General features: G+C 36.0%; 1 protein-coding gene across 1 annotated transcript in view; it reads right to left on the reverse strand.

The window, feature by feature from the left end:
• The window catches only part of ZC3H12B (zinc finger CCCH-type containing 12B), a 111,326-nt gene extending 85,360 nt beyond the window's left edge, over positions 1 to 25,966 (reverse strand). Inside the window, exon 1 of the mRNA XM_047092472.1 lies at positions 25,359 to 25,966. Within this exon, the coding sequence (XP_046948428.1) occupies positions 25,359 to 25,966 (608 nt within the window). The remainder of the gene's footprint in view (positions 1 to 25,358) is intronic.
• Between the last annotated feature and the right edge of the window lie 414 nt (positions 25,967 to 26,380).

Genomic DNA, 26,380 nt, shown 5'->3' on the forward strand with positions numbered 1-26,380 from the left:
CATAGGGGCACTTGTACCCCAATGTTCATAGCAGCACTCTCAACAATAGCCAAATTATGGAAAGAGCCTAAATGTCCATCAACTGATGAATGGATAAAGAAATTGTGGTATATATACACAATGGAATACTACGTGGCAATGTGAAAAAATGAAATATGGCCTTTTGTAGCAACGTGGATGGAACTGGAGAGTGTGATGCTAAGTGAAATAAGCCATACAGAGAAAGACAGATACCATATGGTTTCACTCTTATGTGGATCCTGAGAAACTTAACAGGAACCCATGGGGGAGGGGAAGGAAAAAAAAAAGAGGTTAGAGTGGGAGAGAGCCAAAGCATAAGAGACTGTTAAAAACTGAGAACAACCTGAGGGTTGATGGGGGTGGGAGGGAGGGGAGGGTGGGTGATGGGTATTGAAGAGGGCACCTTTTGGGATGAGCACTGGGTGTTGTATGGAAACCAATTTGTCAATAAATTTCATATATATATATATATATAAAAAATAAAAAAAATGAAAAAGGATTAGAACAGAATGCTACAAAAAATTACATGTCAACAAATTGTATAATCTGGCTAAAAAAGATACATTTATGGAAAAATACAATCTTCCAAAACTCAATAAGGAAGAAAGAAAAAATCTGAATAGACCAATTACTGGTAACAAAATTGAATCAGTTATATATATATATATATATATATATATATATATATATATAATCAGTTATATATATATATATATATATATATATATATATATATATAAAAGTTCAGGACCAGATCGATGTACATGTGAATTCTACCAAACATAAAAAAAAGAAAAACAGTTAATATCTATTCTCAAACTATTCCAAAAAATAAAAGAGAAGGGAAAGCTTCCAAATAGATTCTATGAGGCCAGCATTACCCTGATACCAAAACAAGACAAAGGTATCACAAAAAGAAAGCTATAGGTTAATATTCCTGATGAACATAGATGCAAAATACCTCCCCAAAATATTAGCAAACCACATTCAATAAAACATTAAAAACATCATTCACAACCATCAAGTGGGATTCATTCTGATGATGCAAAGCAGTCAACATGATACACCACATAAACAAAATTAAGTTTAAAAATCATATAATCATATCAGTGGGAGCAGAAGAAACATTAGACAAAATTCAACATCCATTCATCACCAAAACTCTTAGCGAAGTGGTGTACAGAGAACATACCTCAACATAAGAAATGCCATATACACTTAGCATCACACTCTCCAGTTCCATCCACGTTGCTACAAAAGGCCATATTTCATTTTTTCTCATTGCCACGTAGTATTCCATTGTGTATATAAACCACAATTTCTTTATCCATTCATCAGTTGATGGACATTTAGGCTCTTTCCATAATTTGGCTATTGTTGAGAGTGCTGCTATGAACATTGGGGTACAAGTGCCCCTATGCATCAGTACTCCTGTATCCCTTGGATAAATTCCTAGCAGTGCTATTGCTGGGTCATAGGGTAGGTCTATTTTTAATTTTCTGAGGAACCTCCACACTGCTTTCCAGAGTGGCTGCACCAATTTGTCAATAAACTTCATATATAAATAAATAAATAAATAAATAAATAAATAAATGAAAAAAAAAAAGAAATGCCATATACAGGAAACCCACAGCTAACATCATACGCAATGATAAAAAAAGAAAAAACTGTGAGCTTTATCTCTAAGATCAGGAATAAGACAAGGATTTCCACTCTTGCCACTTTTATTCAATATAGTACTAGAAGTCCTAGCCACATTAATCAGACAATGAAAAGAAGTAAAATTCTTCAATATTGATAAAAATGTTGAACTTTCACCATTTTCAGCTGACATGGTACTATACGTAGAAAATTTTTAAGACTCCACCAAAAAACTACTGAAGTACTAAATGAATTAGTAAAGTTACAGGATATAAAATTAATACACAGAAATTGGTAGTGTTTTTATACACTAATAACAAAGTAGAAGAAAGAGAAACTTTACAAATAACTCCATTGACAATAGCACCAATAAAGTACCTAGGAGTAAGCCTAGGAGTAAGCTTAAGTAAGAATGGGCAAAAGATCCATTCTCAGAAAACTATAAAACGTTGATGAAAGAAATTGAAGATGACATAAAGTAATGGAAGGACATTCCATGGAAATGGAAGGACATTTCATGTTCATGGATTGGAATAATGAATATTGTTAAAACATCCACAATACACAAAGAAACCTATGAATTCAATGCAATTCCTATCAAAATACCAACCACACTTTTCAGAAAACTAGAAGAATAATATTAAAATTTTATGGAAACACAAAAGGCCCTCAATAGCCAGAGTAATTTTGAGAACAAAACACGCTGGAAGTATCACAACTAGATTTCAAGATATATTACAAAGCTTTAGTAATCAAAACAGTATAGTACTGGCACAAAATGAGACACATAAATCTATGAAGAGAATAAAGAGCCCATAAATAAATCCACACTTATATGGTCAAATAATCTATGAGAAAAAGAGGTAAGACTATACAATGGGGAAAAGATAGTCTTTTCAATAAATGATACTGGGAAAACTGGACAGCTACATGTAAAAGAATGAAATTGGACCAGTTTCTAACACTGTACACAAAATAAACTCAAAAGGGATTAAAGACCTAAAACCTAAAAATGTTAGAAGAAAACACAGGTAATAATTATTCAGACATCATCTGTCAACATTTTTCTAGATATACCTCTTCAGGCAAGGGGAATAAAAGCAAAAATAAACTATTGGGATTACTTCAAAATAAAAGACTTCTTCACAGCCTGGAAATGATCAAAAAACAAAAAGGGAACCTAGTGAATTGGAGACGATATTTGCAAATGATATTTTCAATAAGGGGTTAATATCCAAGCTATATAAAGAACTTATACATCTAGACAGCAAATAAACCAACAATCTGAGTTTTAAAAATGAACTGTGGACCAAAGTAGACATTTTTTTCCAAAAAAGACATACAGATGGCCAATAGACACATGAAAAGATGCTCAACATCATTAGTAATCAGGGAAAGGCAAATCAAAACCACAAAAAGATATCACCATATGCCTGTCAAAATGGCTAGAATAAAAAAGACAAGATATAACAAACGTTGGAAAGGATGTGGAGAAAAAGGAACCTTTGTATACTGTTGGTTGGAATGTAAATTGAAATATCCTCTGTGAATATATATATATACACTCCTATGTTTGTTATATATACATTCCTATATATATATATATATATACACACACACACACACACACACACACACTCCTATGTTTGTTTGTTGCAGCACCACTTACAATAGTCAAGATATGGAAGCGACTCATGTCCATTGATAGATGATTGGATAAGGATGACATATAGAGATACATATATATGATGGATAATATTATAAAACTATTAAAAAAAAGGTTAAGTTCATGCCATCTGTGACAACATAGATGGGTAAGTGAAATAAGTCAAACAAGGAAAGAGAAATACCACATGATTTTATTCATATGTGGAATCTAAAAACCAATTAAATGAATAAGCAAAGAAAAGGAAGAATTAGACCTTTAAATACAGAAAACCAACTATTTCCAGATGGGATAAGGTGGGGTGCTGGGCAACATGTGTTAGGGGGAGTAGGAGAGTAGGAGATATAGGCTTCCAGTTATAAAATGAGTAAGTCATGGGAATAAAAAGCACACTATAATAAATACAGACCAGAGTGGCTTCACTAGTTTGCATTCCCACTGGCAGTGCAAGAGGGCTCCCCTTTCTCCACGTCTTGACAACATTTGTTTGTTGTGTTCTTAAATTTAGCCATTCTGACAGGTGTGAAGTGATATCTTATTGTAGTTTTCATTTGTATTTCTCTGATGATGAGTGATGTTCAGCATCTTTTCATATGTCTGGTGGCCATCTGTATATCTTCCTTAGAAAAATGTCTATTCATTTCTTCTGCTAATTTTTAAATTAGATTATTCATTTTTTTGGTGTTGAGTTTTATAAATTCTTATGTATTTTTGGTGTTGAGTTTTATAAATTCTTATGTATTTTGAATACTAACACTTTATCAGATATGTCATTTTCAAATATCTTCTCCCATTCCTTAGGTTGCCTTTTAATTTTGTTGACTGTTCCTTTGATATGCAGAAACTTTTATTTTCATAAAGTCCCAATAGTTTATTTTTGCTTTTGTTTCCCTTGCTTCAGAAGACATCTATAAAGAAGTTGCCACAGCTTATGTCAAAGAGTTTACTGTTGGGGCACTTGGGTGGCCCAGTGGGTTAAGTGTCTGACTGTTGATTTTTGTGCAGTTCAGGACCTCACGATTCATGGGATTTAGCCCTTCATCAGGCTTTGTGCTGACAGCATGGAACCTGCAAGGGATTCTCTCTCTCCCTCTCTCTCACCCCTCCCTCACTCACTTATGTGTGCTGTCTCTCAAAATAAATAAATGTAAAAAAAATCCTGTCTTCTCTAGGATTTTAATGGTTTCAAGTCTCACATTTAGATCTTTCATCCAGTTTGAATTTATTTTTGTGTTTGGCGTAAGAAAGTGTAGTTTCATTCTTTTGCATGCTGTCATCCAGTTTTCCAAACACTGTTTGTTGAAAAGAGTGTTCCCCACCCCCCACTGGATATTCCTTCTTACTTTCTCAAAATTAACTAATCATATAGTTGTGGATTCCTTTTAGGGTTTTCTGATCTGTTCTATTGATTAATATGTCTGTTTTTGTACCAGAACCCTACTGTTTTGATCACTGCAGCATTGCATATAACTTGAAGTCTGAAATTGTGATTCCTTCAGCTTGCTTTTCTTTTTCAAGTTTGCTTTGGTTATTTGTAGTCTTTCGTGGTTCAAAAGAAATTTTAGGATACTTTGTTCTAGTTCTGTGCCATTGGTATGTTGACCAGGATTGCATTAAATGTGTAGATTGCTTTGTCTAGTACAGACAATTTTCACAATATTTATTATTGAAATACATGAGCATGGACCGTCTTCAGAATAATTTTCAGAATATAGGTCTTTCACCTCTTTGGTTAGATTTTCCTAGGTATCTTATGGTTTGGAGTAGAATTGTAAATTTGATTGACTCCTTGGTTTCTCTTTATGCTTCTTAATTATTGGTATACAGAAATGCAACAGATTTCTGTACATCAATTTTGTATCCTGCGAATTTACTGAATTTATCACTTCTAGCTGTTTTTTTTTTTTTGGTGGAATCTTTCAGAGTTTCTATATAGTGCAAGTAGTGAAAGCTTTACTTCTTCCTTGTCAATTTGGATGCCTTCTATTTCCTTTTGTTGTCTGATTGCTATGGCTAGGTCTTCCAGTGGTATATTTAGTAACAGTGGACATCCCTGTCTTGTTCCTGATCATAGAAGAAAAGCTATCAGTTTTCCCCCATTGAGGATTATCAGTTACTCTGGAACACAGTATGGAGAGTCCTCAAAAAGTTAAAAATTGAACTACCCTACGATCCAGTAATTGCACTACAAGATATTTATTGAAAGGATACAAAAATAGTCATTCAAAGGGATGTATGCATCCTTATGTTTATAGTAGCATTTTCTGTAATAGCCAAATTATGGAAACATTTGAGTGTCCATTGACTAATAATTGGTAAAAAAAGTTACAGAGAGGGAGGGAGGCAAACCATAAGAAACTCTTAAATACTGAGAACAAACTGAGGGTTGAATGGGGTGGGGGAGAGGGGAAAGTGTGTGATGGGCATTGAGGAGGGCACCTGTTGGGATGAGCACTGGCTGTTGTATGGAAACCAATCTGACAATAAATTATATTTAAGAAAAAAAGAAAAAAAAGATGTGATACACACAGACACACGATGGAATATTACTCAACCATAAAAAAGAATGAAATGTTGGCATTTGCAATGATGTGGATGGAGCTAGAGAGTGTTATGCTAAGTGAAATAAGTCAGAGAAAGGCAAATACCTATGATTTCATTATATGTGTAATTTAGGAAACAAAGCAAATGAGTGTAGGAAAAAAGTGAAAGATTCAAATTGAGAAAAATACTATTAATTATAGAGAACAAAGTGATGGTTACTTGAGGGGAGGTGGGTTGGAGGATGGGTTAAATAGGAGATGGCGATTAAGGAGTGCACTTGTTGTGATGAGCACTGGCTGTTGTATGGAAGTGTTGAATCACTATACTGTACACCTGAAACTAATATTACCTTGTACGTGAACTAACTGGAATGTAAACAAAAACTTAAAAGAAATATAGTCAATGATATTGTAATAACTTTGTATGGTATCAGATAGTAGCTACAGTAATGGTGAGCATAGCATAATGCATAAAATTGTCATATCACTATGTTGTGCATCTAAAACTAATTTAATATTGTGTGTAAACCATAATGAAAAACATTGCTAAAAACATTAAATCTTCCAGTACTGAAAGAGGAAGAAATACAAAATCTGAGGAGACCAATTACTAGTAATGAAACTCAATCAATAATCAAGACACCCAACAAGCAAAGTCTAGGACAAGATGGATTCATAGGTGAATTGTATCTAACATTTAAAAAGTCAATATGCATTTTTCTCAAGCTAGTCCAAAAAAATTGAAGAGGAGGAGATGGTTTCAAACTCATTCTATGAGGATAGCCTACCATTGTATGAACAACAGGCAAATATACTTTGATTCCTAAACCAGACAGAGACCCAGTAAAAAAAAAAGAGAGAACTACAGGCCAATATCCCTGATGAATATGGATGCAAAACTTCTCCATAAGATACTAGCAAATCGAATTCAACAGCATATACTTCAAAATAATTAGAAATAAATATCCTTGATGAGAGTAGATGCAAAAATATTCAACAAAATATTAGGAAACCAATTTGACAAAACATTAAAAGGATAATACATCATAGTTTTGTGGGATTTATTCCAGGGATTCAACGATGATTCAATACCACAAATTGATCAACTGACACACCATATTAATAAGGGATAAAAATTATATGATCATCTCAATAGATGCAAAAAAGCATTTGATTAAATTTATCATCTATTTATGATTAAAAAAAAACTCTAAAAAGTGGATATAGAGGGAAGGTACCTCAACATAATAAAGGCCATATATGAAAAGTCCACAGCTAACATCATGCTCAATATTAAAAAACAGAAGTTTTCCTCTAAGATCACAATGAAAACAAGGATGTCCTCTCTCATCACTTTTATTCAACATAGTTTGGGTGTCCTATAGGGAGAAATTAAGCAAGAAAAAGAAATAAGAGGCATTCGATTGGTAAGGAAGAAGTAACAGTGTCACTATTTGCAGATGACATGATACTATACTTAGAAAACTCTAAAGATTCTACCAAAACCAATTAGAATTGATAAAATGAATGCAGAAAAGCTGCAGGATACAAAATCAATACACAAAAATCTTTTGTATGTCTATACACCAATAACAAACTACGGGAAGTATGAAACAACCTCATTTACAATTTTATCAAAAAAGAATAAAATACGTAAGAATAAACCTAACCAAATGAAAGACTTGCACTTTGGAAACTTTCAAACACTGGTGAAAGAAATTAAAGGTGACACAAATTAATGGAAAGATTACTGTTCTTATGGATTGGAAAAATTAATATTGTTAAAATATCCATACTGCCCCAATCTACAAATGCAATGCAATACCAACAGCATTTTTCACAGAACTAGAACAAGTTATCAAATTTGTATGAAACACAAAAGACCCTGAATAGGCAAGGCAATCTTGAAAAAGAACAAGACTGGAGGTATAACAATCCCAGATTTCAAACTCTACTTCAAATAACAGCAACCAAATCATATGGTATTGGCACAAAACTAGACACATGGAATGGAATAGAAAGCCCAGAAATAAACCCACATAGGAGGAGAGCTGAGATGACAGCATAATAGGAGGACTATATACCTCCCCCAAATATTAGCAAACCACATTCAATAAAACATTAACAACATATTATGAAAAACTGTATGCCAACATACAGTTGGCATATAGTTGAGCCTGGGTGGCTCAGTCAGTTAAGCATTCAACTTCAGCTCAGGTCATGATCTCATGGTTTGTGAGTTCAGGCCCCTCATCAGGCTGTCTGCTGTCTTCACAGAACCCACTTCGATCATCTGTCTCCCTCTCTCTGACCCAACCCCTGCTCTCTCTCTCTCAAAAATAAATACATTTTTAAAGGAAAAGAAAAACTGTATGCCAACAAATTGGGCAATCTGGAAGAAATGGATAAATTCCTGCAAACATACAAATTACCAAAACGGAAACAGTAAGATATAGAAAACTAGAACAAACTGATAACAAGCAAAGAAATTGAATCAGCAATCAAAAATCTCCCTACAAACAGGGGTGCCTGGGTGTCTCAGTCATTTGAGCATCCAACTTCAGCTCAGGTCATGATCTCATGGTTTGTGAGTTTGAACCCCGAATTGGTCTCTCTCCTGTTAGGGCAGTGCCCACTTTGGATCCTCTGTCCCCCTCTCTCTCTGCCCCTCCTGCACTCATGCTCCCTTACTCTTAAAATTAATAAACATTTTTAAATATCCCTCAAAACCCAATGTGCAAGGCCAGATGGCTTCCTAGAGAAAGTCTACCAAACATCTAAAGAAAAGACAATATCTATTCTTCTGAAACTATTCAAAAAAGGAATAGAAAACTTCCAAATTCATTCTATGAGGTATCACTCTGATTCCAAAAACTCCACTAAAAAAGGGAACTACAGGCCAATATCCCTGATGAACACGGATGCAAAAATTCTCAACAAAATACTAGAAAATTTAATCCAATGGTACTTTAAATTAGTCATCCACCATGATAAAGTGGGATTTATTCTTAGACTGCAATGGTGTTTCAATATTCACAAATCAGTCAACATGACATACCACATTAATAAAAGAAAATATAAGAAACATGTGATCCTCTCAATAGATGCAGGAAAAGCATTTGACAATGTACAACATCCATGGATGATAAAAAACCCTCAACAAAGTAGGGATAGAGGGAATATACCACAACATCATAAGGCCATATGCGAAAGGACCACAGCTAATATCATCCTCAATGGGGAAAAAGTGATAGCTTTTCCTCTACAGTCAGGAAGAAGACAAGGATGTCCACTCTACCCATTACTATTTAACATAGTACTAGAAGTCTTAGCTTCATCCATCAGACAAATAAATAAATAAATAGCATCCAAATTGGTAAGGAAGAAGTCAAGCTTTCTTACTATTTGCAGATGATATGACACTATAAAGAAAACCCAAAAGACTCCACAAAAATTGCTATAACTGATACATGAATTCAGTAAAGTTGCGGGATACAAAATCAATGTACAGATATCTGTTGCATGTCTATAAACCAATACTTAAGCAGCAGAAAAAGAAATCAAGGAATCAATCCCATTTGCAATTGCACCAAAACCCATAAGATACCTAGGAATAAACCTAACCAAACAGGTAAAAGGCCTTCAGTCTAAAAACAATAAAAGACTGATGAAAAATGTGAAGATGACACAAAGAAATGGAAAACCATTCCATTCTCATGGATTGGAAGATAAAGTATTGTTAAAATATCTATAATACCCAAAGTAATCTACAAGTCTAGTGAAATCCCTATCAGAATACCACCAGAATTTTTCACAGAGCTAGAAGAAACAATCCTTAAATTTGTATGGAACCACAAAAGACCCTGAAGAGCCAAAGCAATCTTGAAAAAGAAAATAAAAGCTGGGCACACCACAATTCCTGACTTCAAGTTACATTACAAAATGATCAAGACAGTATGGCACTGGCACAAAAATGGACGCATAGATGAATACAAAAGAATAGAAAACCCAGAAATGTATCTTCAACTCTATGGTCAACTCATCTTCAACAAAGCAAGAAAGAATATCCAATAGGAAAAAAAAACTCTCCTCAACAAATCGTGCTGGGGAAACTGGATGGAAGCATGAAAAACAAATGAAACCATACACAAAAACAACTTCAAAATGGATGAAAGACCTAAATGTGAAAAAATAAACCATCACAATCCTAGAGGTGTACACAGGCAGTAATCACATTGACATTGATTGTGGTAACTTCTTAATAGATGTCTCTGGAGGCAAGGGAAACAAAAGTGAAAATAAGCTATTAGGACCTCATCAAGATAAAAAGCTTCTGCACAGCGAAGGAAACAATCAACAAAACTAAGAGACAGCCTTTGGAATCAGAAAATGTATTTGAAAATGACATATCTGGAAAAGAGTATCCAAAATATACAAAGAACTTATCAAACTCAACACCATAAAAACAAATAATCCAGTTGAAAAATGGGCATGAATAGACATGATTCATGATAGGTCATGAACGACATGAATAGACATTTTTCCAAAGAAGATATACAGATGGCTAACAGACACATGAAAAAATCACTCATCAGCAGGGAAATACAAATCAAAACTACAATGAGATATCACCCCCCCACCTGTAAGAATGGTTAAAATTAATACCACAGGAGAAAACTGGTGTTGGCGAAGATGCAAAGAAAGGGGAACTCTTTTACACTGTTGGTGTTAATGCAAACTGATGCAGACACTATGGACAACAGTATGGAGGTTTCTCCAAAAGCTAAAAGCAGAACAACCCTATGACACAGCACATGCACTAGTAGGTATTTACCCAGCAGATACAAAAATACAATACACAATGGAATATTACTGAGCCATAAGAAAGAATGAAATCTTGCCATTTGCAAAGACGTGGATGGAACTAGAGAGTATTATGCTAATGAAATAAGTCAGTCAGAGAAAGACAAATACCATATGATATCACTTACAAGTGGAATTTTTGAGACAAAACAGATGAACATAGGGAAAAAAGATTCAAACCAGGACACAGACTATTAACTATAGAGAACAAATTGAGGGTTACTGAAGGGGAGGTGGATGGTGGAATGGGTTAAACAGGTGATGGGTATGAAGGAGGGCACTTGTGATGAGCACTGGGTGTTGTATATAAGTTATGAAACGTTGAATCCTACACCTGAAACTAAACAAACAAAAAAAAAACAATAGAAATAAACCCACTGTATATGCTCAATTAATCTATGACAAAGGAAGCATAAATATACAATGCAGAAGACAGTTGCTTCAATAAATGATTCTGGGAAAACTGAATAGCTACATGCAAAATAATAAAGCTGGATGACTTTGTTACACCTTGCGCCAGAATAAATTAAAACTGGATTAATGCAGAAGCTTTTTATTTTGATGTAGTCCTGATATTTAATTTTGCTTTAAAAAATGTTTGTTTGTTTGTTTGTTTATTTCGAGGGAGGCAGAGACAACAATGAGCAGGGAAGGAACAGAGAGAGACACACACAGAATCTAAAGCAGGCTCCAGGCTCTAAGCTGTCAGCACAAAACCTGATGTGGGGTTCAAACGCTTGAACTGTGAGATCATGACCTGTGCCTAAGTTGAACGCCCAACTGAATGAGCCACCCAGGTGCCCTTTTATTTTGCTTTTATTTCCCTTGCCTCAGGAGACATAGCCAGAAAAATGTAACAATCGATGTCAGAGACTTTACTGCCTATGCTCTTTTGTATGATTTTTTATGGATTCAGGTCTTACATTTAGATCTTTAATCTATTTTGAATTTATTTTTGTGTATGGTGTAATAAAATGGTCCAGTTTCATTCTTTTGCATGTAGCTGACCAGTTTTCTGAACATCATTTGTTGAAGAGACTATCTTTTTCCTATTGTATATTGTTTACTCCTTTGTCAAAGATTAATTTACCATATAATTGTGGGATTGTTTCTGGATTTTCTGTTCTGTTCCTTTGATATATGTGTCTATTTTTGTGCCAGTACCACCCAGTCTTGATCACTAGTTTTGCAATATAACTTAATGTCTGGAATTGTGATTCTTCCAGCTTTGCTTTCCTTTTTCAAGGTTGTTTTGGCTATTCGGTGTCTTTTGTGGTTCCATACAAATTTTAGGATTGCTTGTTTTCCCTCTTGGAAAAACGCTGTCTTTATTTTGATACAGATTGTACTAAATGTGTAGAATGCTTTGGTTAGTATTTTTTCTATATATCATATTTCTATATATCATATATCAATATTTTTTTCTATATATCCATGGTCATGGAATGGTTTTCCATTTCTTTTTGTCATTTTCAATTTCTTTCAAGAATGTTTTACTTTTTTTCATAGTAAAGGCCTTTCACCTCTTTTGTTAAGTTTATTCCTACGTATCTTATAATTCTGGTGCAATTGTAAATGGGATTTTTTCCCTTAATTCCTCTTTCTCCTGCTTCATTTTAATGTATTGAAATGCAATAGATCCAATAAAAGGTTAATATTAAAAATATAGAAAGAATTTATAAAACACAACACCCTTCAAAAAATGAACAATCCAATTAAAAATTGGCAGAAGAATTGAGCACACATTTCTCCATAGAAGGCATACAAATGGCCAACACACATATGAAAAGACAATCAACATCACTCATTATCAGGGAAATGCAAATCATAACTACAGTGACAGATCACCTCTTATCCCTCAGAATGGCTAAAATTAAAAACATGAACACCAATTGTTGGCAAGGATGTGGAAAAAATAACTCTCTTGCACTGTTGATGTGAGTGCACACAAGTATACACTCTTAAAACACTATGGAGTTTCCCCAAAAAGTTCAAAAAAGAACTACATTACAACGTGGTAATCACACTGCTGGGTATTTATCCAAATAAAAAACAAAACAAAACAAAACAAAACACTAGTTCAAAGGGATACATGCACCTCCATGTTAATTGTAACATTATTTATAATAGTCAAATTATGGAAGCAGCCCAAGTGTCTACCAATAAATGAATTAATAAAGTAGAGGTAATATATTTAAAAAATGAAGTATTATTCTTTATAAGAAAAAATAAAATCCTGCCATTTGCAAGGAGATGGCTGAGCTAGAGTGTTTTTATTTAATATGAAATTTATTGTCAAGTTGGTTTCCATGCAACACCCAGTGCTCATCCCAAAAAGTGCCCTCCTCAATACCCATCACCCACCCCCCATCAACCCTCAGTTTGTTCTCAGTTTTTAACAGTCTCTTATGGTTTGGCTCCCTCCCTCTCTAACCTCTTTTTTTTTTCCTTCCCCTACCCCATGGTTTTCTGTTAAGTTTCTCAGGATCCACAAAAGAGTGAAAACATATGGTATCTTTCTCTGTATGGCTTATTTCACTTAGCATCACACACTCCAGTTCCATCCACGTTGCTACCAAAGGCCATATTTCATTCTTTCTCATTGCCATGTAGTATTCCATTGTGTATATAAACCACAATTTCTTTATCCATTCATCAGCTGATGGACATTTAGGCTCTTTCCATAATTTGGCTATTGTTGAAAGTGCTGCTATAAACATAGGGGTACAAGTACCCTTATGCATCAGCACTCCTGTATCCCTTGGGTGAATTCCTAGCAGTGCTATTGCTGGGTCATAGGGTAGGTCTATTTTTAGTTTTTGGAGGAACCTCCACACTGTTTTCCAGAGCAGCTGCACCAGTTTGCATTCCCACCAACAGTGCAAGAGGATTCCCGTTTCTCCACATCCTCGCCAGCATCTATAGTCTCCTGATTTGTTCATTTTAGCCATGCTGACTGGGGTGAGGTGGTATCTGAGCGTGGTTTTGATTTGTATTTCCCTGATGAGGAGCGATGTTGAGCATCTTTTCATGTGCCTGTTGGCCATCTGGATGTCTTCTTTAGAGAAGTGTCTATTCACTTCTTCTGCCCATGTCTTCACTGGATTATTTGTTTTTCGGGTGTGGAGTTTGGTGAGCTCTTTATAGATTTTGGATACTAGCCCTTTGTCTGATGTGTCATTTGCAAATATCTTTTCCCATTCCGTTGGTTGCCTTTTAGTTTTGTGGATTGTTTCCTTTGCTGTGCAGAAGCTTTTTATCTTCATGAGGTCCCAGTAGTTCATTTTTGCTTTGAATTCCCTTGCCTTTGGGATGTGTCAAGTAAGAACTTGCTGCAGCTGAGGTCAGAGAGGTTTTTTCCTGCTTTCTCCTCTAGGGTTTTAATGGTTTCCTATCTCACATTGAGGTCCTTTATCCATTTTGAGTCTATTTTTGTGAATGGTGTAAGAAAATTGTCTAGTTTCATTCTTCTGCATGTTTATGTCCAGTTCTCCCAGCACCATTTGCTAAAGAGACTGTCTTTTTTCCATTGGTTATTCTTTCTTGCTTTGTCAAAGATTAGTTGGCCATCCTTTTGTGGGTCTAGTTCTGGGGTTTCTATTCTATTCCATTGGTGTATATGTCTGTTTTTGTGCCAATACCGTGCTGTCTTGATGGTTACAGCTTTGTAGTAGAGGCTAAAGTCTGGGATTGTGATGCCTCCTGCTTTGGTCTTCTTCTTCAAAATGGCTTTGGCTATTCGGGGTCTCTTGTGGTTCCATACAAATTTTAGGATTGCTTGTTCTAGCTTTGAGAAGAAAGCTGGTGCCATTTTGATTAAGATTGCATTGAATGTGTAGTCAGCTTTGGGTAGTATTGACATTTTAACAATTTTTATTCTTCCAATCCATGAGCACGGACTGTTTTTCCATTTCTTTATATCTTCTTCAATTTTCTTCATCAGCTTCCTATAGTTTTCAGCATACAGATCTTTTACATCTTTGGCTAGGTTTATTCCTAGGTATTTTATGCTTCTTGGTGCAATTGTGAATGGGATCAGTTTCTTTATTTGTCTTTCTGTTGCTTCATTGTTAGTGTATAAGAATGCAACTGATTCCGGTACATTAATTTGGTATCCTGTGACTTTGCTGAATTCATGTATCAGTTCTAGCAGACTTTTGGTGGAGTCTATCGGATTTTCCATGTATAATATCATGTCATCTGCAAAAAGTGACCTTGACTTCCTCTTTGCCAATTTTGATGCCTTGGATTTCCTTTTGTTGTCTGATTGCTGATGCTAGCACTTCCAACTCTGTGTTAAACAACAGTGGTGAGAGTGGATATCCCTGTCATGTTCCTGTTCTCAGGGGGAAAGCTCTCAGTTTTTCCCCATTGAGGATATTAGCTGTGGGATTTTCATGAATGGCTTTTATGATGTTTAATTATGTTCTGTCTATACTGACTTTATCAAAGGTTTTATTAAGAAAACATGCTGAATTTTGTCAAATGCTTTTTCTGCATTGATTGACAGGTTCTTATCTTTTCTTTTATTAATGCGATGTATCACATTGATTGATTTGCGAATGTTGAACCAACTCTGCAGCCCAGAAATGAATCCCACTTGATCATGGTGAATAATTCTTTTTATATCCTGTTGAATTCGATTTACTAGTGTCTTACTGAGAATTTTTGCATCCATATTCATCAGGGATATTGGCCTGTAGTTCTCTTTTTTTACTGGGTCTCTGGTTTAGGAATCAAATTAATGCTGGCTTCACAGAATGAGTCTGGAAGTTTTCCTTCCCTTTCTATTTTTTGGAATAACTTGAGAAGGATAGGTATTATCTCTGCTTTAACTGTCTGGTAGAATTCCCCTGGGAAGCCATCTGGTCCTGGACTCTTATTTGTTGGGAGGTTTTTGATAACAGATTCAATTTCTTCCCTAGTTATGGGTCTGTTCAAGCTTTCTATTTCTTCCTGTTTGAGTTTGGAAATGTGTGGGTGTTTAGGAATTTGTCCACTTCTTTCAGGATGTCCAGTTTGTTGGCATATAATTTTTCCTAGTATTCCCTGATAATTGCTTGTATCTCTGAGGGATTGATTGTAATCATTCCATTTTCATTCATGATTTTATCTATTTGGGTCATCTCCCTTTTCTTTTTGAGAAGCCTAGCTAGAGGTGTAACCATTTTGTTTATTTTTTCAAAAAACCAACTCTTGGTTTCGTTGATCTACTCTCCAGTTTTTTAGATTCTATGTTGTTTATTTCTGCTCTGATCTTTATTATTTCTCTTCTTCTGCTGGGTTTAGGCTGTCTTTGCTGTTCTGCTTCTATTTCCTTTAGGTGTGCTGTTAGATTTTGTATTTTGTTTTTTGTTGTTGTTTTGTTTCTTGAGATAGGCCTGGATTGCAATGTATTTTCCTTGCAGGACTGCCTTTGCTGCATCCCAAAGCATTTAGATTGTTGTATTTTCATTTTCATTTGTTTCCATTTTTTAAAATTTCTTCTCTAATTGCCTGGTTGACACATTCATTCTTTAGTAGGGTCTTCTTTAACCTCCATGCTTTTGGAGATTTTCCAGACTTTTTCCTGTGGTTGATTTCAAGATTCATAGCATTGTGGTCTGAAAGTGTGCATGGCATGATTTCAATTCTTGTATACTTATGAAGGGCTGTTTTGTGACCCAGTATGTGATCTATCTTGGAGAATGTTCCATGTGCTCTCGAGAAGAAAGTATATTCTGTTTTTGGGATGCAGAGTTCTAAATAGATCTGTCAATTCCATCTGATCCAGTTTATCAATCAGGTCCCTTGTTTCTTTATTGTTTCTGTGTCTAGATGATCTATCCATTGTTGTAAGTGGAGTATTAAAGTCCCCTGAAATTACCACATTCTTATCAATAAGGTTGCTTATATTTGTGATTAATTGTTTCATATATTTGTGGGCTCCCGTATTCGGTGCATAGACATTTATAATTGTTAGTTCTTCCCAATGGATAGACCCTGTGATTATTATATAATGCCCTTCTTCATCTCTTGTTACAGCCTTTAATTTAAAGTCTAGTTTGTCTGATATAAGTATGGCTACTCCAGCTTTCTTTTGACTTCCAGTAGCATGATAGATAGTTCTCCATCCCCTCACTCTCAATCTGAAGGTGTCCTCAGGTCTAAAATGAGTCTCATGTAGACAGAAAACAGATGGTCTTGTTTTTTTTTTTTTTCATCCATTCTGATACCCTATGTCTTTTGGTTGGAGCATTTAGTCCATTTACATTCAGTGTCATTATAGAAAGATATGGGTTTAGAGTCATTGTGATGCCCGTAGGTTTCATGCTTGTAGCGATGTCTCTGGTACTTTGTCTCACAGGATCCCCCTTAGGACCTCTGTAGGGCTGATTTCGTGGTGATCAAGTCCTTCAGTTTGTGTTTGTTTGGGAAGACCTTTATCTCTCCTTCTATTCTAAATGACAGACTTGCTGGATAAAGGATTCTCAGCTGCATATTTATTCCATTCATCACATTGAAGATTTCCTGCCATTCCTTTCTGGCCTGCCAAGTTTCAGTAGATAGATCCATCACTAGTCTTATCAGTCTCCCTTTATATGTTAGAGCATGTTTATCCCTGGCTGCTTTCAGAATTTTCTCCTTATCCTTGTATTTTGCCACTTTCACTATGATATGTCATGCAGAAGATCGATTCAAGTTACGTCTGAAGAGAGTTCTCATGCCTCTTTCATTTCAATGCCTTTTTGCTTCCCCAGATCAGGGAAGTTCTCAGCTATGATTTGTTCAAGTGCACCTTCAGACCCTTTCTCTCTCTCTTCCTCCTCTGGAATCCCAATTATGCATATATTATTACGTTTTATCGCATCACTTAGTTCTCTAATCCTCCCCTCTTACTCCTGGAATTTTTTATCTCTCTTTTTTTTCAGCTTCCTCTTTTTCCATAATTTTATCTTCTAATTCACCTATTCTCTCCTCTGCCTCTTTAATCCGAGCTGTGGTCGCCTCCATTTGATTTTGCAGCTCATTTATAGCATTTTTTAGCTCCTCCTGACTGTTTCTTAATCCCTTGATCTCTGTAGCAATAGATTCTTGGCTGTCCTCTATACTTGTTTCAAGCCCAGTGATTAATTTTATGACTATTATTTTAAATTAAGTTTCTGTTACATTGCTTAAATCGTTTTTGATCAGTTCGTTAGCTGTCGCTACTTCCTGGAGTTTCTTTTGAGGAGAATTCTTCCATTTTGTCATTTTCGATAGTCACTGGAGTGGTGCGGAACTGTAGGGCTCTTCCTCTGTGCTGTCTGGAGTAACTTGCATTGGTGGGAGGGGCCACAGTCAGACCTGATATCTGTCCCCAGCCCACCACTGGGGCCATAGTCACACTGATGTGTACCTTATCTTCCCTTCTCCCAGGGGCAGGACTCATTGTGGAGTGGTGTGGTCCCTGTGTGGGCTACTTGCACACTGCCAGGCTTGTGGTGTTGCTTTGATGGAATCTGGTGTATTGGCCGGGGTGGATCCGCAAGGTGCACAGGGGTGGAATGGGTAGGGTTAGATCACTTTGCCTTTGGTGGTCGGCTTCTGGAGGCGCCCTGTGGCACCAGAAGGGAGGCAGACCCATCGGAGGGATGGATCCACAGAAGCACAGCATTGGGTGTTTGCGAGGTACAAGCAAGTTCTGTGATAGGAACTGGTTCCCTTTGGGATTTTAGCTGGGGGATGGGCGAGGGAGATGGTGTTTCCCAGTGCCTTTGTTCCCTGCCAAGCTGAGCTCTGTCTTCCCAGGCTCAACAACTCTCCCTCCCGTTGTCCTCTAGCTCTCCCGCTTTTTGAGCACAGCTATTGACTTACAATATTCCAGATGTTAAGTCCCTCTGGCTGTCAGAACTCACGCAGTCTGGCCCCTCTGATTTTGTAAGCCAGACTCAGGGGCTCTGCCTTGCCAGGTGGGCTGTCCCTCCACTGCCCCGGCTCCCTGCTGCCAGTCCGTGTAGCACGCACCACCTCTGTGCCCTTCCTACCCTCTTCTGTGAGCCTTTTGTCTAGGCTTGGCTCTGGAGAGTCCGTCCTGCTAGTCTTCTGGTGTTTTTCTGGGGTATTTAGGCAGATGTGGGTGGAATCTAAGTGATCAGCAGGATGCGGTGAGCCCAGTGTCCTCCTACACCGCCATCTTTCCCAGTCCTAAAGAGTTTAATGCTAAGTGAAATAAGTCAGAGAAAGACAAATACCATGGTTTCACTTAAATGGGAAAGTTAAGAAACAAAAAAAAGAACAATGGAATAAAAAGAAAGTTATACAAACCAAGAAACAAACTCTTAACTATAGAGAACAGATGGTTACCAGAGGGAAGGTGGGGGGGGAGTGAAATAGGTGATGGGGATTATCAGATGCACTTGTCCTGATGAGCAATGGGTGATGCATGCAATTGTTGAATCACTATATTGTACACTTGAAATTAATATAACACTGTATGTTAACTATATGGGAATTTAAAAAATAAAAAAATAAAATAATAAAATAAAATAAAATAAAATAATGGATTAATGATCTAAATAAAATACCTGAATCCATTAAATTCCTGAAAGAAAACATTGGCAGTAAACTCTTGATAGGCTTTAGCTATACTTTTATAGATCTGTCTTATTAGGTAAGAGAAACAAAGCAAAAATAAATAATTGGGACTACATCAAACTGAAAAAAAAACAATTATTCCACAGTGAAGGAAACTTTCAACAAAATAAAAATGTAACATACTGAATGGAAGAAGTTATTTGCAAATGATATATGTAATAAGTGGTTAATGTCCAAAATATATAAAAAAAAACTCATAGAACTCAATGCCAAAAAAACCCAACAAATAATTTGATTACAAAATGACCTGAATAGACATTTTTTGAACAATATCCAGATGGCCAACAGAGGCCTAAAAAAATGCTCTACATCACTGGTCATCAAGGATATGCAAATCAAAACCACAATGAGATATCACTTCACACCAGTTAGAATGGCTAGTGTTTAAATGACAAGAAATATCAAGTGTTGATAAAGATGTAGAGAAGAAAAAAACTTGTGCACTATTTGTAGAAATGTAAATTGGGGCAACTACTATAGATAACGGTATGGCAGTTTCTCAAAAAATTAAAATTAGAAATACCATAAAATCCAAAGTGCCCGGCTTGCTCAGTAAGTTAAGAGTCTGACTCTGGATTATGGGTCAACTCATCATCTCATGGTTGGTAAGGTGGAGCTCTGCCTCAGGCTCCTGGCTGATAACATTGAGCCTGCTTGAGATTTTCTCTTTCTTCCTCTCTTTCTGCCCTTCCCCTATCCGTGCTGTCACTTTCTCTCTCAAAATAAATAAATAAATAAATAAATAAATAAATAAATAACTTAAAGAAAAGAAAAGAGAAAAAAAAGAAATACTATACAATCCAGTAATTCTATGTCTGGGTATTTACCCAAAGAAAATGAAAACACTAATTCAAAAAAACATGTGTACCCCTATGTTGATCGCAGCATTATTTACAACAAGCAAGACATGGAAGTAACCTAAGTGTCCATCAAAAGATGAATGCATAAAGATGTGATACACACACACACACAGAATGAGAGACAGAGAGAGAGACAGAGAGAGAGAGAGAGAGATTGGAATATAACTCAGCCATAAAAGAGTTAAATCTTGCTATTTGTGACAACATGGATGAACCAGAAGGTATTATGATAAATGAAATAAATAAGACAGAGAAAGATAAATACCATATGGTTTCACTTATATGCAAAATCTAAAGAAACATAACAAATGAACAAATAAAAAAAATAGAAACTGGCTGATAGAACAAATTGATGGTTTCTAGAGGGGTGGGTAGGTAGGGGATGGACAAAAGAAGTGAAGGGGATTAACAGTTACATATTCCAGTTATAAAATAAATAAGACATGAGAATATAATGTATAGCATAAAGAATATAGTGAATAATGTTGTAACAACTTTGTAGGATGACAGATGGTAATTAGGCTTATTGTGATCACTTCTCAATGTAAGTATCAAATCATTATGTTGTACATATGAAACTAATACAATTAGTATGTCAATTATTCAATTAAATATCTTTCCTCATTTTAAGAGTAATATATATTTATAATGTAAAATGTGGGAAATGCAAAAAATATAAATTTTTCTTTACATTTTTATTGTTTTACTACCTTCCAGAGACAAACATTATTAATGTTTTGATACATCTGTATTCTGGTATAAATTTTTAACATACTGAGAATTATCATGTTAAAAAATGTAAAATGTCTACAGCATGCCATTGAAAATATTCCATTGGAGCATTCCAGGAAGTGTACCAAATGTCCAATAGGAATCAGAATTCAATTTCAACATTTATGAAGGTGGAAGTGATGTCCTACATAAGGGCCCAGTACACAAAGTTTAGTGCTCAATAAATATTTGAGAAATTCATAAAAGAAAAAAAATAGTGTAACATAGAATGATTCTTGTAAGATCACCTGTTATAGCCTAAAACCACAAAGTATTATTTTGCAATTTAAAAAGTAAGACCTAAAAGCTTATCTAAATGTAATCTAACAGTATAGACCTGCAAGTCACCAAGTGTCTCTTGGTGACAGTATATCTCACTTTGTTTTGTAAACTGGTTTAGATATGTATTATGATCCAGATTCCAAGCCAAATTCTGCCTAGCAGATTCATCACTGGCATCTCCTTCTGCCCTTTTTGTAGGGTTTAAGTATTTGGGTTTCTCTAAAACTTAAAGAATATGGCGGCATTTGCATTTGACATTCCTTAATTCCTCTGAAATAGATTTTTCTTCCCAAAGGAGGCAGCTCTCAGAATGAACATATATTTTAGGATCTTAGCATATTGATATATGCTATTCACCAGTGTGTGAGTCACAGGTACACCACTACTGTAAATGTTAATGTTAGATGACAAGCAAAACATCATGAGTTCAATGCAGGCTCATATAATATGCTGAAGAAAAATAGATGTTAATATGTAGTTTAAGAAGTATAAATCTCATGATAAAGTTACAGCTAAGCAATGGGGAAGTAAACCAAATTTATATTAATAGCACTAACAAATCCATAAGCAGACTATGGCACTGAACTTTGACTATGTGAAATGTGACTGCAGAATAAATGGGACTCATCAGTAACTAACCTAGTCAGAAAAGGAAAGAAATGCTAACAAGGGCACAGCTGGAAATTTTAGAAAATCATGGGGTCTACTATACACTATGTTTATATACTCCTAAAAATATGGTTGAGTGCTGCTTTTTTTTTCTTTTTTCTTTATTTAAATTGTAAGACATCTTTAACTTTGCAAAGCAACTCCAACAAAAGACAAAATCTCATCTTCCTATCAGTATTACAGTTTGCTACTGGCATAGACTAGATATGCTGAAAAGAATTACCTTGGCAATTAATCTCTTCAGTATTCCTTAAAAAGCACAAGAACAATACTACAGTGTCTTTTATAATCAGTAATCCTTCAAGTCGAAAGATAAGGAAGGTCTTATATCACCATGAAGCCAAAGTCTTCAACGAAGTCTTGGGCTCTTATCATCCCCGCATCCAAAACACAAAATACTTAAAGAAGTGTAGGCCTTGGAAAACCAGTCCAATCTAAGGTGTTTGGGGTGGTCTAGTCTGGTAAGATATTGAGTTTGGCAGATCCCATGCCTCTTCCCTTCAAAAATTAGTTTATGCCTATTAGAAGATCAGAGTAACCATTGGCCTTTGAACATAGAAATCACCCTCTGCTTTTCACTGGCCCTTTGCATCATTCTAATTACTTTAGTATTGTGTACAAGCCATTTAATTTTCTTGTGACTATGCTTCTAGTTTTCCTTCAGTAAAACAGGGGAGATGTCTAGCTTGCTTTACCCACCTTGTGATGAAGCTGTCATAATTAAAAGTTTGAAAAAGGAAATGTGTAAGGGTATTTCCTGCTACCAGGAGGAATATGAAATATTCTTAATAACACTAATAGTCACATATTATTGCATTTTATTGTCAAAAAAGCATTGAAGTCAGATTCAGGTTTTAATGCAAACATTGTCATTCATTACTTGTATAACCTTGGGCAGTTACTCAACCTCTCTGAACCTGAGTCTCCTCATGTGCAAAAATTAACCAAATTAGTCTGTTCTTGTAGACGTTTTAGCGTGAATTAAATTACATATGCAAAACTACCTGGCACTTGCAGTGATGAACACTGGGTGTTGTACATAAGTGACGAATCACTAAACTCTACATCTGAAACTAGTACTACACTCTATGCTAACTAACTGGAATTTAAATAAAAACTTGAAAAAAAGAGAACAAACACATTTTTAAACACATATTTTTAAAAAAACATATATTTTTAAAATTTAGTTTCATTTCATTTATTTGAAGCCAGAGGACTTAAGTTCAAATTCTCACTTTGCTACTTACTAGCTTTATCAAATGACCTCAAGAAAGCCATTTAACCTTGCTGAGCTCTGTTTTTCTCATCTGTAAAATAAAGTTGCTGTGAGGATTAAATAGAACTATATACTAAAATATACATCAAGATAGTCTGCTAAGTAACTCCTACATACAACAATGGTATCGTTGATATGACTTGTCCTATTCCTGCTCCCTTTGTATCTCTATAGCAGCATCCAATAGTGTACTACATACTGTGGGGAAAACAAGGGAAGCATAAAATAAGGCCCCTGTCCTCAAAGAGAATTGGATAATCAAATGAAAATCTTGCTAGTCTAAGGCTTCTTACTTTTGTTCTGATTGTGTACAGTCTAAGACTCCATTGAGTTCATCAAGGAATGATAGACTCATAGGAAACAGGCTCCTGATTATCGGGAATTTTTAAGCCAGAGATGAATGGCAATTCATTTTAGAAACAGAAGAAGGTTTTTATTTTGATGAAGTCTAAATAGTTCATTTATGCTTTTGAAAAAGAAAAAAGAAGGAATTCCTAAAGATCTCTGACATGAATTAAAAAATTATGTGAGGGGCGCCTGGGTGGCGCAGTCGGTTAAGCGTCCGACTTCAGCCAGGTCACGATCTCGCGGTCTGGGAGTTCGAGCCCCGCGTCGGGCTCTGGGCTGATGGCTCAGAGCCTGGAGCCTGTTTCCGATTCTGTGTCTCCCTCTCTCTCTGCCCCTCCCCCGTTCATGCTCTGTCTCTCTCTGTCCCAAAAATAAATAAACGTTGAAAAAAAAATTAAAAAAAAAATTATGTGAGAAAATATGGAATAAAGTATGAAGGCACTCTTGGTTATGTATTACTTTCCTATTGCTGCTATAACAAATTACCATATATTAAATGTCTTAAAAAAACACCAATATATTTGTGTTTAGTTCAAGAGGTCAGAATTCTAAAATCAAAATGTTGACAAGGCTACATTGTCTCTTCAGGAGAGAATCTCTTTCCTTGCCATTTTCAGTTTCTGGAGGCTTCCCACATTCCTTGGCTCATGGCCTCTTTCTTACACCACCCATCCTCTTGTTTATGTCATTGCATTTCCTACTACCCATTAAAAAATAATTTTCCTTATTTAAATTTTTTGATGCTTATTTTTGAGAGAGAGAGAGAGAGAGAGACATGGAGGGGCAGAAAGAGAGGGAGATACAGAATCCAAAGCAGACTCCAGGCTCTGAGATGTCAGGACAGAGCCTGATGCGGGGCTTGAACCCACTAAACATGAGATGATGACCTAAGCAAAAGTTGGACGATTAACTGACTGAACCACCCAGGCATCCCTCCTACAATTCATTCTTATCCTGTTGCCTCCCTTCCTTTTATAAGGACCTTTGTAATTACAGTGAGTCCACCTTGATAACCCAGGATAATCTTACCTATCTCAAATTCTTAATCATACCTGCAAAGTTCCTTTTACCATGTAAAATAACCTATTCACAGATTCCAGGGATTAGGATGTGGACATCTTTAGGGGGATATTACTCAACCTATCATAGTTATTATAGCTCAGAGATAATCATTGGGATTAAAAGAGCCAGGATGGTGTCAGTGAAGGCAGTGCATCTTGATAGGTATGAAGATAAGGACGAGGTTACTCCTAGGTTTGGGAATGACATGAACACAAGCAGGGGTGTAGAAATCATCATAATTTACATGGAGACTATTCAAAAGACTGATGTAAATACAGTAGGTGTGAGAGCTACAACCAAATGGGAGGGGATAAATGTCATATCAAAAAGCCAGGCAAAGGGATCCAAATTTGGTAGAATCGCAATTGGGAGTCACTGTAAGCTCCCAAGTAAGCTGCCAAGTGAAATTATAAAAACAGCATTCTCAGGATGATTGGTCTAGGCAAGCAGAGGTGGGAGAAGGTACCCCAGAAGGAACAAAGGCTGAATGATGTCTCTACTGAAGCATCACTGATGTCTCAGCTGCTTTCAGAGTACCTGAACACAAATGGCAACAATTCCAAGGGAGAGAGAAAAGGCCAAGGCAAGATCATTTTAGCCTCTCTCCACCTACAGGAGCATAAGCTGCAGACAACAGCCAAGAGCCTCCGATAGTGCTTTGCAAAGGGAGATGATTTTTATGAGCTCAGGGATGTTTTGTTTTGTTTTGTTTTTAAAGATTGAAAATATAATACGCTTACCTCATTGCCACATTACTTCCATCTATGACAACTGGCCTCAAATTTTCACTGTTGTCTATTTCATCTTCAAGAGACAGTTCAGGGCTTGCAATCTCTCTAGAGCTGGGACACCTAGGTACTAACAAACTCAAATTGGCCTGCCCTTCTGAATCGCCTTTGTTCCCAAGCCTGACGAGCTCTGCCAATACATCATTAATAAGTGATTCTGGGCCCAGCTTGTTCAATACTGATTGAATCTGTGCCTCTGCATAGCCCAGCTTTAGAGCAAAATCCATCTTGGCTTGGTATTCTTTTTCCAAGTCAAGCTTCCTATCCTGTAGAATGCTGCTCTGGGAGAAGCTTGGATGATCTAAGCAGGGTGATCTAAAGAGCTGACGGTGTGGCTTGGCGGGAATATCCTTTTTTTTCAACTGAGCATCCCCAGATCCGTAGCTATTGTCATTGTTACTGTTCTTAAGGCTCATCTGTTCAGGTTCATTCTCAGAGTTCATCCACTCTTCAGAATCAGCATTGCTCTGCTCCATCCTGTCCTGCTTAGATTGTTGTTTCTCTTCCTTGGAGGAACTCTTCTCCATTTTTGATGTCCCCACTGCAGCTGTGGCCGTCATCCCCATTCAGTGGGCAGTCTGAAGTCTAATCAGCTCTTTTTCTTTTTAGCCTGCTTGGAATCCACATACAGTTATATTCCTTTGTAGTAAAATGTGGTGGTAGTGATGGTGAAAGTCTTTGCCTGTTTGGTTTGGTATGTTCAGATGTTACCAGTCCCTACAAATAAACACACATACCACAATCATGTTTAGTAACATTCTGGAAAGGCATTTAAGAATGCACAGGTTTCTTTTTAAGAAATACACACTGTATTACATTTTGTTTTTGTACTTTAAATGATTGGACTCACCTTATAACAAAAAAATATATACTCTAATTCTTTAATAATTATAGGCATAAAAATTTCAATGGTAGCAATTGTGCTATAATCACCTCCCATTCACACACAAAATAAATCACACTAAAGTTAACTT

Source organism: Lynx rufus, unplaced genomic scaffold, assembly GCF_022079265.1.
Source record: "Lynx rufus isolate CCGP_SWC_20201006 ecotype Redwood Valley unplaced genomic scaffold, mLynRuf1.p SCAF_30, whole genome shotgun sequence".
NCBI lineage: Eukaryota > Metazoa > Chordata > Mammalia > Carnivora > Felidae > Lynx > Lynx rufus.